The sequence below is a fragment of the Dysidea avara genome, chromosome 4, assembly GCF_963678975.1.
Source record: "Dysidea avara chromosome 4, odDysAvar1.4, whole genome shotgun sequence".
Taxonomy (NCBI): Eukaryota; Metazoa; Porifera; class Demospongiae; order Dictyoceratida; family Dysideidae; genus Dysidea; species Dysidea avara.
In genome coordinates, this window is record NC_089275.1 from 39,912,093 (window position 1) to 39,938,043 (window position 25,951).

At 38.0% G+C, this 25,951-nt stretch overlaps 1 protein-coding gene across 1 annotated transcript; it reads right to left on the reverse strand.

Annotated features, from left to right (window-relative positions):
* Positions 1-1,234: 1,234 nt before the first annotated feature.
* On the reverse strand, positions 1,235-25,708 carry LOC136252108 (uncharacterized). The gene is made up of 10 exons (XM_066044485.1): positions 25,341-25,708; positions 20,392-20,593; positions 16,448-16,637; positions 10,331-10,632; positions 8,860-8,956; positions 7,926-8,170; positions 7,840-7,872; positions 6,845-7,771; positions 6,567-6,740; positions 1,235-2,143 (listed from the first exon to the last, which is right to left on the reverse strand). The coding sequence occupies exons 1-10, from the start codon at positions 25,692-25,694 to the stop codon at positions 1,323-1,325; spliced, it is 3,345 nt and encodes a 1,114-aa protein (XP_065900557.1). The 5' UTR covers positions 25,695-25,708; the 3' UTR covers positions 1,235-1,322.
* Between the last annotated feature and the right edge of the window lie 243 nt (positions 25,709-25,951).

A 25,951-nucleotide genomic window follows, 5' to 3' on the forward strand; every position in this document is an offset into this window, starting at 1 on the left:
ATGCTTTTAGCATTATAATATGTGCTAGGTGATGCAAACCTGTGAGTGAGCACAAAATTGCCACAAATTCATCTGTTTTTAAACGTTTTCCCAGAACAGTCAATATTGGCCACCACTTAAACTTTTTTCACCTTTTTGCATTGAGGGCTGCACTTTAATTTTTACAACTAGGCTGTTTTGGTTCAGATCTATGCTGCTGGGCATTATTGTAGTATTTCAAGCAATGCATGACTGTTCTGTTAGAATATTTCATAACATGGTGACTGTTCTATTAGAGTATCTTGATACAAAACATAACAGCAAAAATCCACCTATATACCAACATTTTTCTCATTGTTTTTATTGCATGTTCAGAAGGACTACTTTCAGTCATTCAACACTTACCATTAAACATCCTACACTCATCAAAGAAGTGAAAAAAAGTTTTCATATGCCTCACATATACTATGTCTATTAGTGGTACCCTAACCTCTAAATATAACGATATTATGTATGGTGATATCATACAGTATGATGGTAGGTACTGTATAGTAGGGACAATGAAGGTGTGGATGTGGCCCATGATAAAATAACCTGGTCAACATGACAGTAGCCCAAAAAATACTTTCAGATTGACTAGAAATGTTTTCTTCATTTTTAAAAAAATGACCAGTATAGTCAAGCATAGCAGAAAGGTAGCTACAGCTACAACCCTACTTCTTTCACAGAAAAACTTCGAATTCATTTAAGAAGAAACCTTTGGCATATTGATAGCCATACAATATATGCATTAATGCCTTACAGCTGGAATGTAAGTGGACAGCCCTTGTGTATAATTGGATTGTTAGATTAATGATCACTGCAGATCATGACCTCACTCATGAATATGATTAAAATGTACTACATATGTAAGGATAGCAAGCCATTAAATAGTGGCCATGATTATTGTTAAAAACAATTGTTCACAAACAAGTATATGAATTAGAACTTTAAGCTAGAGTAGGGACAATGTAGGACTGCTTCAATAAAAAGTACTGAAACAAGCTGGATCGGAGTAGTACATAATGTCTAAAACAATAATGTCCCTACTGTGGGTTTTGATTTTACTAATCTCCGTAGCACAGTAGAGATATTCACTTCTTATTGTTTTACGGTGTCTGGACATTACGGACTACTCCAATCCAGCTTGTGTCAGTACTTTTTATTGCAGCGGTCCTACATTGTCCCTATTCTAGTTTAACTTTCCTAATTTTTTCTTGTAAAGATTATTAATAGTGATAATATTGTACATTTTAGCACATGTATTATGTACTTCTGATCTAAAAGACAGATTATATTTGTACTTAGTCAGTACACCAGAAGACAGCAATATATTGAGGAGTGAGACATCCTGTGTTAGGGATGATGACAGTGATGTGGCAACCATCTCTGGCATATTGCCGCTCTTTGTAATACAACTGCAAGGAATCGAGATTGTATTCCACTCTGTAATCACAGTTACCAAATCTTTGAGTAGTAAACACAACTGAGTATACGACTTGGTATCCATCCATACGAGCATTTCCATCAGCAAGGAAGAACCCACGTTCCTTGTTTCTTTCTATCAACTGAGTTAAGCGCCATATATCAATACCGTCACGAAGGGATACAGCATGGCCTGGTTTCCTGAAGATGGCATTGACATAGAGATCTCCACCAGAAGAATAAATGTTACGACGAAAGACCTGCATGTCTTGGTCCTGCAGAGTGAGTAATCTTTGTTGATATTCATTATAAGACACATTGATCATAAGCTCAGTCTTTTCTGTTCTCCGTTGCTGTCTTGTAACAGGTTCAAACACCGCCACACAACGGAATCTATCTTTGTCATCATTATAGCAAACAAAGTTGTGTATCCTGTGTGTCTTCCTTAATTGATTGGCTCTTCTGCTTAGGTTTCTTGTACTAAGCCCATGTTCAATTTCATACTGTGAACCATTTGGGAAGCTGCACAAAATCATTGAGAACAAAGTGTCTCGACTATCAGTGTAGGTGTTCATGTGGCAAGGAACTCTGTTTCTTTTTCTGCCTTCTTCTATGAACTCTTCAAGTTCTCCAAGGTAGAATCGTTCATAGAAATATGGAGTGCTGGATGGCAATGGATCTCCCACACATGGAGGTAGTACTGTGTAAAGAGATCATACATAACTGTCTTATGACATTACTATATGTGCAGAATACCCATAAATAAGATTATTTCTTACATAGCACTTGTTACTACAGTTGTTTAATATTATCCAATAGGAAAATAGTTACAGCAGCCTGATTATAATAAATTATTATACTAGATATAATTTCTAAAAGTAAATAAGGAAGTACTGTATAGGGATTACTGAAAAAACTCACGAAAGAAGAAGGGATTACTGGCATAGTCAACAAGGTTTGTGGTTATATCAAATAAACCCACAGATCCTTATTTCAAGTCCACATGATACTAGCAAATGAGCTGAAATTTAAAGTTTATTTTAGCATGTCTAATTATGCATTTAAAAAAATGGGTCAACTTGATAGACACAGATACAAGATGTAAAATTTCTGATTAGCAAATGTAAGACTAGCAAATGTGCAATCTACCAGTACCACAAAATTAATTATATGCATTTAATTACCACACTACACACTATAAGAAGAATGGGACAAGATCACATGTTGATACAGTTCATGAAGTAGCATACTTCACAGCATATTATAATGAGCATATACTTGCATGCATCTCACAATATTCACATTGTAAGGGAAGAGGCTTCTATCGAACGTTTCATAGTTTGTCTGTGCCATGACTTGATTTTAAAAATATTATGATGAAAAACAGATAGAGACTGATTACAATGTGACATCAATTAGCTTCCAACGTGGATCAACAGCTACAAAACTACAACCCCAATGATCACAAAGCAGACACTATATAGATGGTGGTTTAGAAATGAATTTTAGTAGACAATAGGCTTGTGCCAATTATGCTGGCACAATTTCGAGCATAATAGGCTAGCAAAAGCGTCAAGCATTATGCCTGCATAATAGGACGATTTTCAAGAATTTTAATTAAAACACACAATGTGTGTGCCAAACATACTGCACAACATGAACACACTGCACATTATTACTGCATTTCATATCAAAAACCTTACAGTGTTATTATTTTTACTATTTCTTGACTGATTATTTACACTTTATGGAAATAAGATCTATACTCTAATAGAGCAGTCACTTACTCTAATACAGCAGTCAGGAAATGCAGATATACTCTAATAAAACAGTCAGCTCTCAAGCACAATCTTGATTTTGAGAATATAATTTTGAGCATATAGGTTGGATTTCTGAGCACTGCTCAAAAGCATAGTAGGCAATTTTCAAAGCATAATTGGTTCAAGCCCAGTAGATAATAGTGACAATGATTCAGTTATAGTAGCTAAATGTCTCAATAGTACTGCATATTAATACAAATAACTACTTTGCTCAACAAGTGAGTTCATAGCTCTTTTGAATGTAGAGTGACTCCGCAGTATGTATAAATGTTGTAAGAGTACAAACACATAATGACCTATATGGTAGACTATGCCGATAAGGCAGAACCATTTAATGGATGTGAATGATGCTTCACGCTGTGTCTTTCCAGAATGAATTGGCCTGTGTGACTGGAGAATAAACTATATGTACTATATTGGGAAAGTAGTCACACATGCACACACACAAAGTGTTGTATGCACATCTTATAGTAGAGTCTGCAATGGAAGTGCATGATGTGTGGTGTTGTGTAATGAACTGGATGATGTAATGTGGAATTGGTTGTTGCACAATCCACTACACATATATGTGTGATGTGTCTTCTATCTGGTCAACTTTATTGTTGTTGCTGGTAACCTTACAAGAGCCAGTGGTATTTAGTATTTAATTAAGCAATTTTTGATGGTTTGTGGTGAATACAAAAACAAACAGGCTTTGAGGTTTGAACATCGGTCTGCTTGTTATGAAAGTAGAAAATGTATTTAGAATCATGTATTCCAGTGCTGCCCTTGATTTGTTGTATGATGAAGCTTCATTGTAATAGCTCAAAGCGCCTGTTTTCCGTTTTCCTGCTGTACTTGATTAGAAACAGTAATGTTCATTATGTTGTGACATTATTACCCTGGTGCAGCCATAGAAAAGAATCTGATCAGGCTGAGTATATACAAATAATGTGATAGGTCGAATGTTGTATGTCGTGGTTTTGCATTGAATGTTGTGTATTATATAGTTATACAACGGCCACGAGTGCTCTGCCTGATATAAACGCATGAGCCTGAGGGCCGTTAGGCCCGAAGGCAAGTGCGTTTATACAGGCAGAGCACGAGTGCACGTTGTATAACTGTTATGTACCACTCACCTAGTAGGTGGGGAGAGTCTCACAAGACAGCTGTAACACTTATAAAGGCCAGGTTTCTAACATCGATTGTGGGTAACCAAGCCGGACGTTGCGATGACGTTCCCCCTGTAGTACTGCAGCCACCTGAGATATTGAAAGCTAGTACGCTATGGGATAAATTATATCACTAACCTGCATTCGCTGTTCGACTCTCATTATGTAGTGCTCAACATGCCAGCGTGATCACTCAATCGCCATATAGACTAAGCGCCAGACTAATCGCCATAGTGATTCCCTCGAGCGAAAAAAAGTAGCTAAATAGACGTTTTAAGTAAACAAAACCCAACTACTAAACAATACTAGTCTAATTCTTACTATTCACACTGGCTAAACTCGAATCTGGTGGCATGACAAAACTGGTTACCACAATCGAACGTAAAGGTTAGTATTATTTAGAATATATTTGTTTTATTGAGTCATTGTCGAAGTGGACTACAGTTTAATCTGGGCTAAGATGGCACCAGACTAGTAAGGTGTATAAGTACGTTTATATATATTATGTACACTAGAGTTGTGGCCACCCGTGTTGGCTTTTTCGATCGCCATTGGCTGCTTGTAAACATTATACGTATTGGTGACGTTATGGCCCACAATCGACCTTTACATGTCAGGCTATAAAAGAATTCGAGTGATCTGTGAAGTGTTCTTCCACCTATTAGGTGAGGTGTCGTAGTGGTCTTCGCCACCGGCACTTGTGCTATGCTGCATAAAACCGCAGCCACTGCAATATCTGTATATTGCACTGCGGTTGGTGCATTATAACTTATAATGGACTCGTTGTGGTCTACAAAACCGCAACCAGTGCGTTATAAGTTATAATGCACTCGCTGCGGTCTGCAGCAGTGCAATATACAAATTATGGCACTGGCGGTGCCTTTGAACTGCCCACGCAGAGTGGTACATTATATAAATATGCATAGCTCCATAGTTTGAAAATACGTAATTGATTACATGTACTTATTTCTGCAGGTAAATTGACTGGGATATATCTAGCTATATGATCATGATGTGTGGGTAATTCTACAGATTGTTGAAATTGACTTGTTGCATCAGTGAGAACTTACCAACAAACCAATTGACCCATGGGACACAACCCAACTGAACTAAATCAGACCCATGGCACTATTCAGAGCCGTGTAAGTAGCGGATTCAATAATCTTATTATTTTACTACCAGAGGATGTGTTGATATAACCCATAACCAAACTAGCTGGCACAGACCCAGTGAATACTTATGACCCGTCAATTTTGCAAAACACATCTTCCAACAACTCGCTTAAGGCATACAATGCTCATGTGTTTCAGGCCTCCATTAATCCATTGAACACAACAGAACAGAATAAACCACTATAACATGGAATGGAAATATTTTTAATACCGCTTTATTATTAATATTGTGTGACATGCAGCCTTTTTAGCCTTTGATGCTACACAGTGTCACCAGTAGGTGTGACAACACTACTTAAACCAAAGCTACCTGGACTGGATTGCCACTGAAAGCTTTTAAGTAAGGGAAGTGTATGTTGATCAGAGTTACGTGCATGGGTATAGCTACTTTAGGAGCACAAGAAGAATCCATGCTGCTTTTGAAAGTACTCAGTTCAAGTACCTGATATAGTAAACTAGCTATCTATGTACAGTTGTAATTGTTTACCTTAGAGCCAAATGAGCAGATGCACAAACCTTTAACACGTGCTTACAATCATGTCAGCCTTAAAAGCTTTCAGTGGAAATCCGGTCTTATTATCTAGGGAGTGATGGTCCAACTAGTGTTGCCACAATCCCCCGGCAACACTTGAAAAGAATCAAGGACTACACAGGCTCTTTAACAAGGTATTAGTGGTTCATTCTGTTGTGTCCTGCTGTGTGGATAGGTGGAGCCTGCGATTAATACTCCTGTGATTTTTGGCTGTGGGAAATGGTTTACAGGAATCAAATTCATTACAATGAATGCAGTAATATCAACAGTGGTGCTGGATGGTGCTGGACTCTGAGAGCACATAGTAATGGTATAAGAAGAAAGAGTTGCTATACATGTTCTTCTAGGGGGGAAGAGTGCCACTAGAGGATGCTTTCCAAGGTGGTTAGGATTTTTGCAAACAAAGAGTGATCCTTATTATGAACCCAATATGATGGCATACACTTACCATCACACTGATCTGTCTCAATACATTGACCATTTCTCAATACTTGTCCTTCAGGACAGACACAAGTTGGTGTACAATCAGATAAACAAACTGGTGGTGACTGGTAGTTGTCACAAGTTGATTGACAGAGAGTACCACACTCCTTGTATACTCGACCTCCAACACAGTCATCAGCTGTAAAGAGAGCAAAACAATGTTATACTGATGCATAATATCTGTGCATGTTTACTACATTTCTAATAGAATACTTAGAATATACATAATTTAAGCTAACTTACAGCATCCAGTCACATTCCTCCAAGTGCTCACATCAACTCCAGCTTTGACACATGCTCTGGCATAATTTGCCATCACATTACAAGAACAAGTGTCTCTGTTACGTGTCCTAACACATGTACAATAATCAGATTCACAGTTTTCAATGTAGACTTTAGGATCAACAACAGAATGACAAGAATCAAAGGGAGCATTGTTCAACATGGCACACTCTTCCTGTGATCTATTCATATTTCTTTCATTGCAAGTGTTATTCAATTGTTTATCCCTGCAATCTCCTGAACTGCCTTCAGTCAACCAAGATCTAGAAAACCTCTGAACATCAGATTCTGTCAGCGTAGTTCCATTTCTCATACGATAATCATCAGAATCATCTCCATTGTAAAAACCACACAAGCCACACAACTGTTGCCTTAAATTGCTACTAGCTGAAACTTGGACACTACCAGCATCATCCCAAAAGATGTCTAAGTCTCTGTCTTCAAAGGTAACATGTGGATAGCTACCAATCCATTCTACTTTAACTTCTCCAATAGACATAGTGTTACCATCATAAGCTGCAAGATTCCTGCCATTAATTGTTACCTGATTTTTACCTCCCCTCAACACAATGGCAAGATTATGACTTGGAACTGATACAGTGACCTGGTCAATCAATACACTGTTTGAGTCAAGAGCTCTTTGAGTAACAGTTATAATGAAGTCATCACTGTCACATGGTTTTGCCAGTACATACTCACAGCTTCCAAGATAAGTGTACTGACTACCATCAAAAGTCTTGTAGTGACCATAGGAATATGCTTGGCAGTAATAGACGTAACAGTCTTTTGGCTGACATTGCCATCTGCCCCAATTGCATTTGCAACTTAATGAGCACCTCTGAGATATAGTAGTGTTATGTTCATGAAGTACCTCATTGAAATAGCACCCTTGAAAAAGATGCAATTGAAGTAGATGTAGTCCATCATACAAACAATATACAAAAAACAATACCAACCTGGTACAGGTGTCGATTGACCAGTTTCTGAATCTATTCAAATACAAATTGATATGTCCAGGTTTGTAAGCACTTATTAAACATACCACATTGTTTGGATTTTCCGGTAAAAAGGAGTAGGTTTTTGGTCGTGTTGTTTACTATTGCTGGTAAAAGCCTCCCATAATATGTTCTCATGTTGATAGCTCCTTGTGTAGCCTCCTCTTGTAGTTGCCGCTTGATCTGTGCTGGAGTGTAACATGGAAATCTCTGTAATAAAAGAGCAACAGCTCCTGCAATCATTGGACAAGACATTGAGGTGCCACTGCTTGATACAAGATCAGTACAGTTCCTGTAGGAATGACATGAGCAGCTTTATGAAGTAAAAATATGAGCAAAAGTGAACAATAAAAACAATACGATACATACATAACTAGTCATATAACAACACACAAAAACAGAGAAACACAAAAAGAGAGGTAATTACGATAAAAGTCCTTTGTGGAGGATATAAAAGAATTACAGTTACAATTCACCGGGACAGTGGTGATCATTGAATTTCACCATGCAGAACAAATGACCAGAAATACTTCTTGGTGCTTGATAGATGGTGATTTATCAGGTTGTCTTTACAGCGTGTGTTATAGTTGTGTTGGGATGCAAACGTGATTGGTGGATTAAAAAGTAAAACAAGATTTGCTACTGTAATGATATAGTGATGACTATATATATATGCTATGCAAGATTGTTTATTTCATGTAGTAGCTGTGGAGATAACAGATGAAAGTGGGCACAAAGTATATAACAGTACATCCATGATGCATGCACGTATGTGCTGCAGGACATGTTTTCAGACTCTTGACTCTATGTGATTGTGGTAATACATAAATAGCAAATGAGTTAAAGAATCCCTGAATAGCAAGCAAGCTTGACTATGTACTACCAGTTACAAAATTACCAGATTGTACATTTATCATTTCAGCTGTTGCCTCGGACATTTGGTGATTTCGATATTAAATACTATTGTACTGGTGTACTTACATGTGAGAGGCACTTCTTATCCACTGTCCTGGAGCAAATATATCGACACATTGTCCATAGTTGGTACCCCAAGGGGCAAAATAATACAATTGGTGTCCTAGAATCAATATATTAAACACATGACTTATACTGTACATAATGCAGTATTATTCACACTGACAGCAAATGAAAGAGCCCACAATACAGTGTAATTAGATTTTAACCTTAAGTAGGGATCATAACAACAAAGCATACTTACTCATCTTTAGATACATGGCATGCATAATGTGCTTTGAACTTTGGAAGATAATGAGGTTTTTAAAATCCACTAAGAGACCTACTAGCAGGTTTTTAAAATGGTTAGAAACCTGCTAGTAGAAAGCACTCAAGCACTGCAGTGCAAATCTCACTTTTGATAATTGATTTGCTATGCTCTTCTAAAAGTAATTGTCCATAGCAGGCAACAAGCCAATAGAAGTTTAATGACTATGAGAGGTAGAATCTATTGTGGTAGCTGCATTTAGTACAAATGAATAAATGGACAAATCTAGATATATCACAGAAAATTCTGTTTAGTGTTTAGCTCTGGCTATTTTCTTTATGCATTATAGTCAGTCTATTGTTAAATGTGACCGGATCTGCAAGAATTCCATATTATATTGTAGTGCAAGCCTAATTTTACAGTAGAATGTAATAAATGCAATGGGTGAAATATTTACAAAATCAAAAAAAAATTTTTTTTTGAGTGCTTGTTTTACAATGAAGGAAGATGATAACAACGCAAACTATAGTAGCATCATGATCCCTAAAGAAAGAGGGGTCTGAAACTCTTTGTTTGGTGTCAGTACTCCTAAGGAGAGAGAAGATATATGAACGTTAGTTTACCTTATGTTGGATGGGCTGTTCGTCATCGGTTTTTTTTCTTACATTTTCGCCTTTGCCCAGCTTGTAAGAAAGGCCTGGAAGACAAAACTTACCCAGCAATGGATTTGCCTGTTAATGGAGAATCCGATGGTGAAAGTTGCATCTTGGTAGAAGATTGCATTCGAAAGTTATAACTGTTTATTTAAGCGCAAGTAGTTTATTTTTCATATTGTCACTGTAAAATCAATTTTTCTGCTGTTGCCACTTTGTAGCATTGCAACTTCGAAAGTTCTTGGCTTCTAGAGCTGAAACTTCGGTTGGCCATTACTTTGGCTATCTAGATAAAGAAAATGCAAATTCAAAAATGCACTAACATTTTGCAGATCCGGTCACGAAAGTCATTCAATTTTAATATTTTATAAAAGCTCATTAGAAGTGTTTCAGGTTGTGTTTGAGCTTGACTACACCTGACTAATAGTGTGAAGGAATGTAATGGTAATTATAAATCTGTTTTTTAGTCAATATTTTGTTTGACTATAATATAAAACCCAAGCCTTCATGATTCCTACTGTTTAGTACTAGTGAACTAAATGATATTGTAATGCAAATAATAATGGATAAAACCTACCAAGGTGTTCAAAGTTAGGATCTTTAGCTTCTTGCATTGCTCCCACAGTAATAACATCTGGTGATCCTGATGGTGTATAATTACAAGCATCCTTAAAGAAGTTTCCAGCAGAAACTACAACTACTATATTGTTAGCAACAGCCTCTCTGATGGCATCATTAGTAGCTGGATTAATTGGTCCAATAAGAGACATTGAAATTACTGATCTTCTTCCAGTGCTTCTGGCTCGGTCAATAACATGATTAATTCCAGCAATAACGTAAGAGTAACTTCCATAATCAATGTGCTGTCCAATTTTGACACTGAAAATAAGGTAAAAAGTTTATCATAGCCATCTCAAGAACATAACTTAACTGCATGTCAGAAAGTTATTTGTACCTTCATTTTCAGTAGGCATAGTGTCGAGTTGGCAGTACGTGTAACTTTAATTCAAAACAGTTAAGTTGTAGAAAAGGAGAGTTTAAACATTAATATCAGTGTTGGCTTCCACCCTTTACCCTTGTTTTTGGTGGATGCACACTCACAGCTCAGCTGTTTTGAATTACATGTACATATGCAAGCCCAAAGCCAGTTGCATGTGGGGGTTGCTCTTAGTCTTTTTACCTATCTATAGATAAATGACAGGACTATTCAATATTAGTATACTAAAAAATTATAAATGAGGTTGGGATCAAGCAATTTAAAAAGCAGTGAAACAAGAGATGATATTACAGCATACGTAGCTATAAATCCCTATATTGGCATGTCATAACAAAATACTTTGTTCAGTGCCAAAGTAGGAATTTTCCCACCAAGCTATGCTGTACACACCTTGTTTCACCACTTTTTATTGCTTGATCCCTGCATTATTATTGTAGTAGTCTGGGAAAATTTAGGCTAAAAGTATTTTACTGTTGTAAAATTTCAATGAAAAATATTTTTATGGTAACATGCCAGCCACAAAATGAAGTATTTACTAAGCTACCTTACCTCCACTTACCGCTGCTACCATTCCAATAAGTATCTTGTTTTAATAATTCCATGGACAAACAGTGATAGACTAGTGATTCAAAGAAACTAAATTGACGTTTGAAGTTTCCTGCACAGTGCAAGGTATTTTGGAGGCAGCAAGAATGCAAGCAGAATTTGAGTGCAGGTATATGGAATATGTGTGTGGTTGCCATGTATATCAGGATGCAGTTGTGGGAGAAATTCTAGAGTGCACAAGAGAACCACTCAATGAGCATGACAGGTATTTGCAGTTGTGAAAAAAGATAACGTCCTTATAGGACACCTGCCAACAAAGATTTCAAGGTGTTGTTTGCTGTCATTTTGCATCAAGGTTGATGCATAATTTGTACAATAACTGGCAGAAGGCATTATTCAGCACACCTTCCACAAGGGAGCTTGAAAGTTTCATCGTTTTAAGGCACTTTCAAAAGAAATACAGAAGTCAAAAACAACTGTCTGTAAATGATAAGACAATATGTGGCACAAATGAAACTAATTTCATTACGATTACACAATGATTTGTACACAGCTATCTGCCAAACAGTTTAAAGTAGTATTTGCTACTGATAAATTATAGTTAATCTCTACATTGGCATGTTATAACAGATCATTTTGCTCAATGCCAAAGTAGGGATTTTCCCATTGGGCTATGCTGTAACTGCTGTAATATCACCATTTGTATCCCTACTTCATTAATTTTATAAACTTATAAATTTAAATGGGTGACTGCTGCATTAGAGTATCTTAAGTCAGCCAGGGGTGTGTCACTACTTTCTTATTTTCATTGTGCTAGCAATATGAATACAGCTAGGCCAATAATAATGGGATGTGTCATCGTGATAGATTGTTATCAAGGAACAAAGTGGTGGAATCAACTTCCTCAACATATGTTTTCTAAGCTTGACTTTATGGCCACCTATTGTACTCTAATTAGGTTGTATACGTATGTATTCAGTAACACTGGATGTGTAGCATATCATCTTTGTGTTGTCAGTTGTACACTCTCTCATGGAAGAATGACTCAGCTGAATGTGTTGAATTTAAATACAAATCAAATCAATCAAAAGATGTGGACTCAGTGCTCGATCACTCTTAACTTTTGTAATTAATAAGTGTAGCATTGAACCTATCGTGAAGTTACAGGCATCTACCAAGCATAAGCACTTAAATAAGTTTGTGGTGTCTATGCTACTCAAGGATAGTGTTGATAGGGAAAATTAATGCATTGATACAGTTTCATTGCAACAAGAAGAAGATGATGAGCCTGATTGAAGATAAAAGGAAAGACAAGGCGCAGAGTACACAAACTCATCGGAGCCCCAAAAGGCCATCCCACTGGTGAGTTTGTTATTGTAGTGCAAAAATGGTAGCCGTGCACTGCTTTGTTTTGCTACTAGCCTTGCGACAGTGGTCAGGCAGGCAGGGCAGGTAGACATTCCTAACTACAGAAGGACAAGGAGTATAAGGAACAACAGAAAGAGTACCATGATATTCACAATGGAGTAAAATCTGCGGCAAAGCTTTCAGCAGACACAGATGTATGTCTGACAGCAACTTGTGCTGCAACCTTTGAATTACCTAACCTAATAAATAGAATTGGAGACTTTAGACAACTACTAATAAGGTAAAACAGAAAAAGAGTAAATGTGACCCAATTCTGGAAAACTATGGCACATGCAAAATTTGCAGGAAAACTAATTTCAGCAATTTTAAAAAAAATAAACTTTTTTACACATTTGGATAAAACAACTATTAAACCTATGGGTGCTGATCGTACCACCACCCGTAGTGGCTAAAGTGGCCAGAAGAAATTTGCTTCAACAACTTTCTGCTTGTTTATAGACAAATAATGCTAGAATGATTTTAAGGTATTGGGCTCTGCAAGGTGGTGATGATGACTTTCCCCATTCCCTGTAGTTGTTCTTTCTTTGTTATTTCCCTTTCCCTGTAGCCAGTTGTATTTTATTCATTGTGGTTATATAGTTTGCTTCGTAAATTCTAATATTTGTAAAATAAAAAAAATAAAAAAAAACTATTAAACCTTCTTGCTGTGAAATTTCATACCAACAAACTTCTTTCTACTAGGAAATATGGGTGATTTAATCAGACTTTGTAGGGATTTCACAATCTGTGGAACACTAATTAACTTACAAATGGGGTAATTTGTTCAGGTGATGGAATGGTTAAAACTAAGTATTTAGACAATGATACATGTTAAAAGTACACAAAAATTTTGGAATTCTCAACTAGAGTAGGGACCATAGCACACTGATAAAAAGTATTGAAACAAGCTGGAGTATATACGTACATAGTGAATCAGTAAGAAGTGTTATATCCTTATACTGTGCTCAAGTTACCATAATGGAAACGCACAGTATAGGGATATAACACTTCACTGTGATTTAATATCATGCACTATATACCCCAGCTTGTTTCAGTACTTTTTATCGATGTGCAATGGTCCCTACTCTAGCTGAAAATTCCAAATGTTTTGCGAACTTGTTTGTTAACAATTTAAAAAAAAAAAATAATTATTATGACTGGTGAACCCATGCATATTGCATCAAAAGAAAGAAATGGTGCCATGCGCCCCAGCTATATCAATTATTGTCTGAAAAGTGAAGTATCCATTGCGCTTCATTGTCAGCTATGTTTATCCTGTTACACAGCATCACGAATCAAGAACTGTTCGAAAAGCACTTCTGCAATCCACGCATACCGCATCAAGAGAGAAATGGTGCTGCACTCCCCAGTTATATCAATTATTGTCTGAAAAGTAAAGGATCTATTACACTTCGTTGTCAGCTATGTTCAACCAATTATACAGCAGTACGAATCAAGAACTGCTCGAAAAGCACCTCTACAATCAAAGTAGCCACTATGAAAAATACAGATGATTTCCATTACGAATGGAAACCATCATGTGCTACCGCCAATTCGATACCTTTCGCTGTCAGCAAAGATGAATGGGACACAAAGTAGGACACTGGTAAGTCCATGAAGAATACAGTGCATGTACTGCAGCATGCCTAAAGGTACGTGTTTTGTACGTGAGCGATGCTTTTTTCATGGGCCACGCCCAAACCTTTGTGGTCCTTACTATACAGTACGATAGCACTGTATGAGTTAGACATCAGGAATGGAATTGTTTGTAAACAAAGTGATTTGTCACAATCACTCACAGAATTTAATGCATTACTATGAAAAGTTACTTTGTAATCAGTGTTGGGCAAGTTACGTTTTAAAAGTAACTAGTTACATATTACTTGTAACTGAGCTATTTAGTTACAGTTACGTACATATTACCCATAAAATAAAGTAACTATAATAATATTACATATTATATTACTTTGTATCCACAGCCTTAAGCTGTCATGTGTGAAACTACCACCTTATCACGTGACATGATTGTGTTGTTGGACAATGTGCAAATCTTGGTTATAAGTAAGAAGCTGGTGAATAAGCATCATTCAGTAGGCTTCATTACTTCGTTGTGGCTAGGCGTTACTCAGTGATTACTAATGAGATTAGTAACTTCATTACTTGCAGTAATAATATTATGTAATATTAGTATAGTTGTACCAATAATCGGATTGGTAATCGGTAGAAGCCGATAATTAGCTGTTTTTACCATAATCGCAAATCGGTTGTAATGGGCTGTGGCCAGCAGATTATTAGCCTATTCAGCTTCAGCAGCTGCAGTACCACTGGAGGGGAGTGTATAAACAGTGGAATGGACTACTGGAATGGTGGAATACTGGAATACTGGAATGGTGGAATGGAAATTTTTAAAGCTCAATATCATGTTTTTTGAATCTAAATAAGTACAACTCCTATCCCTTAAGTAAGCAAATAAATAGTATTCCCCTTGAAGTCATCTATTTTAGCATACTTTTCCTCACCACAACACTTGTATGACTTATAACTCAATACTTTATTACTTGTCTGAAACTAACTGTCTTAATGAAGGTTCAGTTCAGTGTGCAATGTGGCACTGCCACAAAAAACTTTGGTTCTGACATAATTGTGGCAAAGGCTCATTGTAAACGCTTACAAGATAGTCTGTTTCACTTTACCCAAAGATTTTCACTTAGGCTCCTATAGGTTAGTGGTAAACACCTTGTACAAGCTCTGCCTTCTTTGTTCGCCCTCCAGTGCCTAACTGGTAAAGTAATAAATAAATGAATACTTCATTATACATTGAATGTACTTTTACAATGCATACATGTAGTCAACTAGCTAGCTAACTTTTTCATCATTTGGGAACAAGGGTTAAGTCAGGAGTCTTCTTGGTATTCCCAATAAACTGCTTTTGCAACTAACTTTACAGTACATCACATTGGTGAACTTTGTCTATAGTGAGGCGAATTATGCTAAAGAGCTGACTTCAAGGGGAATCCTATTTATTTGCTTACTTAAGGGGGAGAGGTTGTACTTATTCGGATATTAAAACTGATATTGAACTTTAAAAAATCCCATTCCACCATTCCAGTATTCCACCATTCCAGTAGTCCATTCCACTGTTTATACACTCTCCGGTAATTGTTTATGTTTTGTGGTAACCACAAAGATAAACAGTGGTGGTTCAGGCCCTAGCCCACTTGTCTGACTAGCAACTTTGATAGAGTTAAGTGTACAATTTCACAGAATTGGCTTTACTAGCTCTACTTTTAATGGAGTGTGCACAAGTATATGTAATTGTAGAGACCTACAATCGGGTATCGGTTAACTATCGGTAAAACAGGGTAAAAATATATTGGATATCGGTTTTCCTTAAAAAGTAGGAATCGGTACAATATTAGATTTATTACAGTAACTACATTACTTAGGTAACTAAATTGACCATATCTCTGGAACTCTTCAAGATATCAAGCTGAAATTTTGACACAAGATAGATAAACACCCCTGCAGTGCTTCATTTTAGCTATAAAAGAGAAAATGAGATGGTCGCTTTAATGTGCCAAAAAGGATGCTTTCCAAAATTGGGTCACAAATGACAAAACAACTACAATTAATGCACATCAAAACAGTGATCTGAATCACTAGACCACACAAATAAGAGTACCTGCATGATAGACTTAATTATTCAAGGAAGGAAGACGTGGTGTGAACTATAACATATCATACCTGTATACTCTAGCTCCCCATGCTACTCCAGTTAACCTCCCAACAGCCAATCCTGCACAGTGAGTACCATGACCATGGTTGTCATCTCCTTGACCACCAAAGCGATCATAACTAGGAATTGCTCGACCTCCAAACACTACGTGACAGTGATTGATGCCCGTGTCAATAATATATACATCTACTCCACTTCCTGTGAGACAGAAAAAGCATAAACATTAAAATTTTATGATTATTACCAAGAGTTCTCTTGTTATTACTATTACTATATATAAAGTTTATAATGCCCATACTGAACTAATTCGGCTAGTGAGGGAATTAAATTTGCACTTAACATGATGATCATTCCAGCATGTTTAGTACTTTTATCATAGTACTGTATGTGTGAACTTGATTAAACTATTTTAGGGATTTATTGTGTAATTATTGTATAGATGCTGTAATGCATAATGTTATAACTGTTTATCACATGATTGAACAAATTGTTGATAGTTGCCTGTAAGTTTGATCTGTCTCGATTGTTGTGCGAAGTCCACTATAAGAAGAGAACAATGGCAAAATTGATTTCTCACATAGTCCTTTGAGCTGCCATCCAACCAGCGACCCACGGAAGTTACTCCTGAGAACTGAGACATTGTACAGACTTGGTCAACTGGTACTCAACTTTAATTCTAACCACACACTCAAATTTTTTGATACCAAGTAATGGTACCCCGAAAGGCAAGTATCTGAACTTTTGTTGTACACTTGTTTCCATATGTTTACCTTTTCCATAGATAACTTCACACAGTGTGCTATAATGAACACCAGCAACCATGGAGGCTCTTACAAACAAGAATTGAATACGAACAGGCCACAGGGCATCCACTACTAAGACTGTTTGTCATGTCGAGGAACTGTTGGCAAGTGATACAACCGACAAAGAAAGGCTACCACTATTGAGGCTGACACTGAAGGAGAAGTTTGAGACGATTAAAGTATTAGACACTGAGGAAATAGAGCTTATTGAAAGTGAAGAAAGCACTGTAGCTGAGGAAATATATTAAGCAGATGGCTATAAGGAATTAATATTGGTGTGTTTAGTTAAGATATACAAGTTATTAGAAGCAGCCATTACTACAACTGCTAGAGTTGCAACTCACACTGATTCAGTGATAGAACCAGCTACTCCCTCAGTTCATGTGAAGCTTTCAAAGCTACAGATGAAACTATTTAGCGGTGAATTAACAAAATGAACATCATTTTGGGAGTCATCTGAATTGCCCATCCACAACAACACTCAACTCACAGAAATTGAAAAGTTTAACTACCTTTCCTCCCTACTGGAACGTTCAGCTCATGAAGCTGTTTCAGAGCTTTTGTTGTCAGCTACCAACTACCAGAAGGCAATTGAGTCACTTAAGAAGAGGTTTGGAAGCAAACAGCAGATCAAGGTTAAGCAGATGGATGCACTACTTCATTTAGAAGCAGTCACATCACCCCACAGTGTACAAGCATTACACTGTCTGTAATTTGATAATGTGAGCTGTCATGCTTGTAGTGTGCAATATTTAGGGGTGGAACCTCAATCCTATGGTAGACTATTACGCTCTGTCCAGTTACAAGCTACTTGCCGAATTGCAGTTGATTATCAGTAGGAAGGTGTCAGAGTCTGATTGGAACCTGGATTCACTAATGGAGGCCATTGAAGATGAAATCCGAGCCAGGGAAAGGGTTAGTTTAGACAGATTGAGTAGACAGATCCCTTGTAAGGAAGACAAAGTACCTTGTACTGCCACTACAGTGATGTCAGGCAATGCACCAACATCTTGCTGTTATTACAATCAAACCCATTCCCCTGTAAAGTGTAGTGTTGTGAATATGGTTGAAGACAGACGACAGTACCTCCATAATATTGGGAGGTGCTTCCTGTGTCTGAGAAGGGGACATCTGTTGTGAGTGCCATTCTTAAGGTCATTGCCATGCCTGCGGTGGATGACATCGTTCTAGTATTTGTAGCAAGAGAACAGATGAACACCAGCTGCCCCTGCTCAAGACGTCCACAGTACATTCCAACCCACCACCAGTTGTGTCTACTAGTCCAGTGACAACCACATCAACACTAGATCCAAGTGCACCAGTTTTCACTTCTCCACCCACCTCTATCTAGCTTTATGTTAACTATAACAAGGCCATTCTCCTGCCAGTAGAGACTCGTAGTCCTAGTAACCCTTCAGTGACATTGAAGGTACAAGATATTCTAGATAGTGGGAGCCAGAGGTTTTACGTGACACAATGTGTAAAGGATGTCCTAGCTCTGGTCTCTAATGACAAGCAGTTTCAGCCTTTGGACCGAGGAGAGGAAATTCAAGGTCTTATGAGGTGGTGCATGTTATGATTAGGGGGAAATCTGGTCACCAGCAAGAGTTTGAACTATTTGTAGTGCCACACATCTGTGACCTCTTGATGGCACAATCTGTTGATGTGAACTCTAGTGAGTATGGTCATCTTGCACAGCTTGATCTTGTGGACAGCCTTGATGGCAGAGCACCAATAGAAGTTGACATACTAATCAGGTCAGACATATACTGAGACTTAGTGACTAGTGAAATAATCAGAGGACAGCATGATCTAGTAGCTATGGATAAAAGGTTTGGATAGGAGCTCTCTGTGTCCCACAGAGCTAGTTGGAAGTCAGCCAAGTGTAAGTCTCATGATCACACACACGCACGCACGCACGCACGCACGCACGCACGCACGCACGCACGCACGCACGCACACACACACACACACATATTGCACACAAACACACATATTGCACACAAACACAGTAGGTAAGGAATCTGATGCGGTTCTCAAATCTTTCTGGGAACTAGAGTCTCTTGAGATTCATGGGCCAGATGAGATCATTTTATGAACAATGTTTAACTTAATAATGACAGGTATGAGGTGTCCCTCCCCTGGCATGAGTATCATTAACCCTTACCTGATAATTATGATCTGAGCCTCAGAAGGCTGCAGGGTCTCTTGCAAAGGCTGAGGCAGAATCCCGCAATTTTGAGAGTATTTATTACAGTGCAGAATGATCAACAGTATATGTGCACTAATCTATATCTATACAGGTACTACGGTACTGTTTGATATACTAGTCATGTCACTCATCTGTACAAAGAAAATTTCTCCATACCATTACACTAACAATATACAGTAACAAGTGCTAGCATTAATTTTATCAAATATTTGTGACCCGCTAAGCAAAAACCTGACTTGTTTGCATTTTCATTCTCTAACTTATTGCTGTCTAGAGAGAAAAACCAATGAGTTGCAGCTTTATCTGGTAAGTGCTTTTGGAGTCATAGCGATAGACAAGAAGAAGAGCAAAACAATCAATTTGTACAGTGCCTATATGGAACAAATTACAGGTGCTTGTTTAATTCATCATATGTCTCAAGTGCAACGGGTTACAGAGTTGGAACTTGTGTCATTCTATTTACCATGAACTGGGGCATTCATCAAGATATGGTTTTGGCCTAAACACACCCATGCTATAAGCAAGAAGGTTGTTCAAGCTTAGAAACAGTGACGATAAATTTATGTTCTACCACAACGCAGCCCAAACACATGTCATTGCTCCACGGTACAGAAACAAAACAAAGATATTCTCATCCTCCATAAAAATGCAAATCCATTGGCATATAATTCCAATTCAAGTCTTCCTTCATTTTTTACCGAAGCAAGTAAAACATACGTAAAATTATTATGTAGTCACATCAACAAGTTGGGTTTTTGCTCAGCTATAGGGACATGTCACAAAATTTTTGGAAAAATGTGCTGGTAAAAGCAAAATACTGGAAAAATTGGAAAAATGGACACCATGAAATGGCAACTTGTGTGAAAAAGATCAAGATACATACTTTAATAGAACAGTTAGCCATAGTATTAGTACTTATCACGTTATTCTTAATTACCATCAACTGGAGGGCAATATTCTCCATCTAAGGGACAAGACCTCTGATCAATTCGATCAACATTCCAGGTTATTTTATCAGTTTCAAGAGATCTTCGTCTTCTGCTGTTAGCGTAATTATCTGATTCATCATCTGGGGTCAGCATGTCATTGTATAGTGGTTCATCTATATCAACATGTTCTACATCTTCACGTTCTTCAAGCTGCATTGTGTAGAAATATAAGTTTATATATATATATATATATATGTTTACTATCAAACATTATGGTGGTACTGTTTATGTAGGGATCCCTCCAAAAATGATGCATGCCACCTAAAATACATCCTTTCCTAAAAACATCTAAAATCACCTTTACTGAATACTGTTAGTCCATCTAACAACAAATACAAAATAAGAAAACACAGACAGCCAGATATTGAATTTTCATTTACCTGCCAGCCTGACTGTCGCAAGGCTGAAGGTCAAATGAAGCAGCACATGGACAACATTTTACACCACAATAACAAATTCACCAGCCTTTTGGGGTTCCGACCAGAGTGTGCCTTCTGTGCTTTGTCTTTACTTTAATCTTCAATTAGGCTGGTCTTCGTCCTTCTTCATACAATAAAAATATTAATTATTGAGGTGTTAATTTTCCCTATAAACACTTTCCTTGAGCAGCATTCAAACTTATTCAAGTGTTTACACTCAGTAGATACCTATAACTTCACAATAGGTTCAATACCACACCTACTAATGCAAAATCTTGGCTGATTAATAACAATCCAGCACCTCTTAACAATCTATTTACTTGATCACAATGACATCCCCATTATTATTGGTCTTGTTTTGTATTCATATACTAGCACAGTCAAAATATGAAATAGTAACACACCCTCTGGTAGGTGAAAGGCTGACCGGAGATACTCTAATACAGCAGTCGCCCTAATAGAACAGTCATATGTACCTGTATAGCTGTATGCTCTAGCTGTATGCTATAAAAAAATAATAATAAAAAAATAAAACCAAGCAAACTAGTATAGTAAAACTTACTAATTTAAAAATAAAGTAGGGATCCAAGCAATAAAAAGTAATGCAACAAGAGATGAATGATGGTATCATAGAATAACTAGGTAGGAAATTCCCTACTTTGGCATTGAACAAAATTGTTAAAAAACATTCTAATGTAGGGATTTCCCACTGAGCTTTGCTATACCATATAGCCTAAATATTTCGAGGGGGAAAATTTTCACTGATTTCGCGGTTTTGGGGGTCATCAGTGAAAATTTTAACCTTGAAATATTTAGACCTCCATATAGTCTAATACATTTTGGGATTGTTTGCAAATCCACGGAAATTATATTTTTAGCAATATCGCTCAACCTCGAAATATTTTCCCATCGAAATATTTAGGCTATATGGTAATACCATTATTCATTTCTTGTTTCACTACTTTTTATCACTTGGATACCTACTTCATTTTAAAAATTTAAATATACTAGTAATTAAGTAGTTCTACAGGAATGAACAACTACAAACCAGCCATCTGAAGCCTTGCATTTATTTAACCACCACTTGTAATAGCTCAATTGTAGTGGCCACACAGATCACAGTCATAACTACATTACTGCACACCAAGAGCTACCTTTGTATCAGGCTGACGGGTGAGGCTATATTGGAGAAGAGAGTTTAGGAGGAGGATAATGGGATCGATTTTGAAAATAAGGGCTTCAACAAGTTTTAAACATCGAGCAGTGGCCGAGTTTGAATAGTCGCCACATTGAGTTTTCAAACTAAGGTAATAAATGCTGCGGCATTTAACTGAGTATCCAGGAAAGAAAATCATACATGTACTGTTTAATTAGAATATGCTTTACAGTAAAGTATACAAAAATTTTGGAATTTTCAACTAGAGTAGGGACCATACCACATCGATAAAAGTGCTGAAACAAGCTGGAGTAGTGCCCAATATTATATCACAGTAAAACAATAAGAAGTGTTATATCTCTACTGTGCTCTCCTCGTGGTATGTTGAGCACAGTAGGGATATGACACTTTTTATTGTTTTACTGTAATTAATATCATGCACTACTCCAGCTTGTTTCAGTACTTTTATCGATGACTCGATGTGTTATCGTCCCTACTCTAGTTGAGAATTCCAAGTTTTTTGTGTACTTGTTTGTTAACTTTTTTGCAAAACAAAATTAATATGATTGGTGAACCCATGCATACAGCATCAAAGAAAGAAATGGCACCGTGCACCCCAACTATCAATTATCATCTGAAAAGTGAAGTATTCATTATGCTTCATCGTCAGCTATGTTCAAACCGACACACAGCATTACGAATCAATAACTGTTCGAAAAGCACCTCTGCAATCAAAGTAGCCACTATGAAAAATATTCCATTACAAAGGGAAGCCATCACGTGCTACTGCCAAACTGACACCTTTTGCTGTCAGCAAAAATGAATGAGATACAAAAAAGGGCACTGGTAAGTCCAGGGCTGCACACAGGGGGGGGGGGGGGGGGGGGGGAAACTGGGGCATTTTGCTCTGGGCCCCAGCCTGAAAGGGGCCCCAGGAGGCTCCCTTTGAATGCCTGTTTAAAAGATCAATATACTCTAATAGAGCAGTCAGATTTAGATTTAGATACTCTAATAGAACAGTCACAGTATTCTTCAGAGCAGTCAGATTTAGATTTAGTTACTCTAATAGAGCAGTCACAGTATTCTTCAGAGCAGCAGTGTAGCAAGCTTATAAATGAGGAGATATGGTTGGTGAGGGGTAGCTATTGTCATTGTTAGCATGTGATGACTTTTTTTTGATCTTCAACTTACAGCTTGGGTGAATTTGTGATTTAGAATGTAAACCTCCATGCCCCTGGGGCCCCACTTTAACCCTTTGCCCTGGGCCACTTAATTTCTCTGGGCGGCCCTGGGTAAGTCCATGAAAAATGTATTGTATATACTGCGGTATGCCAAAAGGCACGTGTCCGGCTGAGCAAACAGTGAAAAAGTCAAGCCTGTAGCCTTAGTCGTTATCAAGTTACGTTTGTCTGAAGGCATCAGTCAGTCTAGTCAGTCATTAGAAAATTGAAAATTCTGTTTAATTAAAAAAAAAATCATAAAAACTTGTTGAAAGCATTTCAGGTCGATCTGTAGGCTTATTTGAGCTTAGTTTTTTATCTAACCAATACTGCTTCATGGTCATCAGGGAAAAGTGAGGCTGGATTTTGGGTGATGTTTTTTCATGAGCTATATATGCCCAAACCTTTGTGGTCCCTATATCGTACTGTATGATGTATCAGGGTTGAAATAGGGTCATTACTGCTGACCCGAATAATTCACTAGTGGACCTGAACCTAAGGCCACTACAATGAGATAACTTGTTTCTCATCAACTGCCCGCACCAAAGTTTTCTTTTGCCCATGCGCACTCATTAGTGCACGAGATTGCAGCATAACGTTTTTGAGTATTGTGGTAGTGGGCTTATCACGTAGAAAAGCACCATTTCCATGGAAAACTACAACCCCATTGAGATACAGACACCGTTTATTAGTGTTTTTTTACTTCTGTGTTGATTAGAGTGCTTTCTGGAGCATCAAAAACCATCAAGGCATCAACATTGTGACTACAGTGTACAGTAGACTATACACTAGCATTGGTACCGTGACCTGCATGCCCTATGTGCATATCTAAGAGTCATAGTAGCTTTAGTGCATAAGACAGCCCCTCCCCCCTAATAAGACTGACCATCCTACACATGCTAACCCCGCTGCTGTATGTTTGCTGATGTTTGCTACTGCTCAGTGCTGCTGCTGCTGCTGCTGCTGCTGCTGCTGCTGCTGCTGCTGCTGCTGCTGCTGCTGCTGCTGCTGCTGCTGCTGCTGCTGCTGCTGCTGCTGCTGCTGCTGCTGCTGCTGCTGCTGCTGCTGCTGCTGCTGTTGTTGTTGCTGTACTGTGGTATGGTACATGACCCCAAAACTGGTGGAGCTCTCGTAAAGGAAATGAAAGCTTTGTTACTGAAGTTGAAGCTTATGTGAACTTGGAGTTTTACCCTCAGTGTGCACCATTGCTTGGTGTGTACCTGCCAATTACCTAAAATAAAGGATTAATATATTGGTTTTGTACACATCTGCAATTTATAGCTATGGTTTGTGCAGTAATGAAATAATGAGATAACCCGCCCGCCCGCATGTGTTACTCTATGAGAAGTTGATGAGAAACAAGTTATCTCATTGTAGTGGCCTAACCAATTTAAATCAAACAGAGGCTAGGGTCAGAGCTACTGTACGTTTGGCAAAACATTAGGTTGCTAAGGGATAGAGAAAAAGTATGTGAAAGCCCAACAACTACAAGATCAAAACATAACCTCAACAATAGGCGTACTACTTTTCCAGAATGGGATGGAACAATTCTGGAAAATGTCACATTACCATTTTATGTGATGGGACGTGACATTATGCATGCTAAAGAGTTTGGACAATGGCTAGTTATATTCATTAAGTTGTAATTTACTGGACAGACAGATGGTGTCTGATGTATCCAAAGGACCAGCCCAAAAGAATACAGTCATAATACATCAACAATGTTACATATGATTCTAGGGCAATAGCTAGTAACGGCCAAAATGTGAAGTTGATGTGTAATTTAGCGTAATTATGTAGGTAGTTATTCTGCCTTATGTACCTATCAATTTCACGTCCCACCCCCACCTTCGGGGGTCCCGGGGGTCCCCATACACATACTGGGGATTTGACATCTACATTTGCCCCACCCCTGGGGCTTTTGGTGGCAGCAGTTTGCTGAATCAAAAATTATTTTAATAGGTAAATCAAATCCCCTCTATTGAAGTGGGGGCAAAACAGGGGACTAGTATCAAATTCCCCAATACTGGGGCTAAGAAACTTGTCAAAACCCTACTATGTCTGGGGGTGGGGCATGATATTGATAGGTGCATTACATGTACCTGTTTTTTCACGCTTTCCAACATCGCTTTAGTAGTAGTAACGACGGTTATTCCCCTGCTATTGTTGTAAGTATCTTCAACAGCAATTTGTACACCGCCTTTCATTGATGCTTCCCCAAAGTTTCTTATAAACGATCGTCCCTTACCCTTACGTGGAACAACCAATAATCTCGCCAATAATCGCTGAGAAGAGGCTTCGGAAGCTTCGGCTTGTAGTTCAGCAAAGTAGGCACCAGCCTTTCCAGGGGCCCGAGTTGGCGGAGTACGAGTACGCTGCCCATACCCTGTAGCTAACAATAACCAAGTTATAATCGTCAGCTTGGTCAACCACATGTCGACGCTGATGCAAATCATCGTTGTTTGTTGTACGATGGAATGCAGTGGTTTAGTTGTGGGCAGGGCGCTTAGTAAACTGTATGGTCAGGTGTTTGCCGTGAGGCTGCGGTTTGTACTGAGACAATATTGTCTTTTTGTCACCGTACTGCACGTGCATGCATGGAGCCTGCAGAAACTCAAGGTACATGAGGGTAGTCTCGCGTGGCCAGACCGCATTTTCTCGGCACGGCGCTTATCGATTATAATTATAAGCGCCTGCACTTTTTCGAACAGGC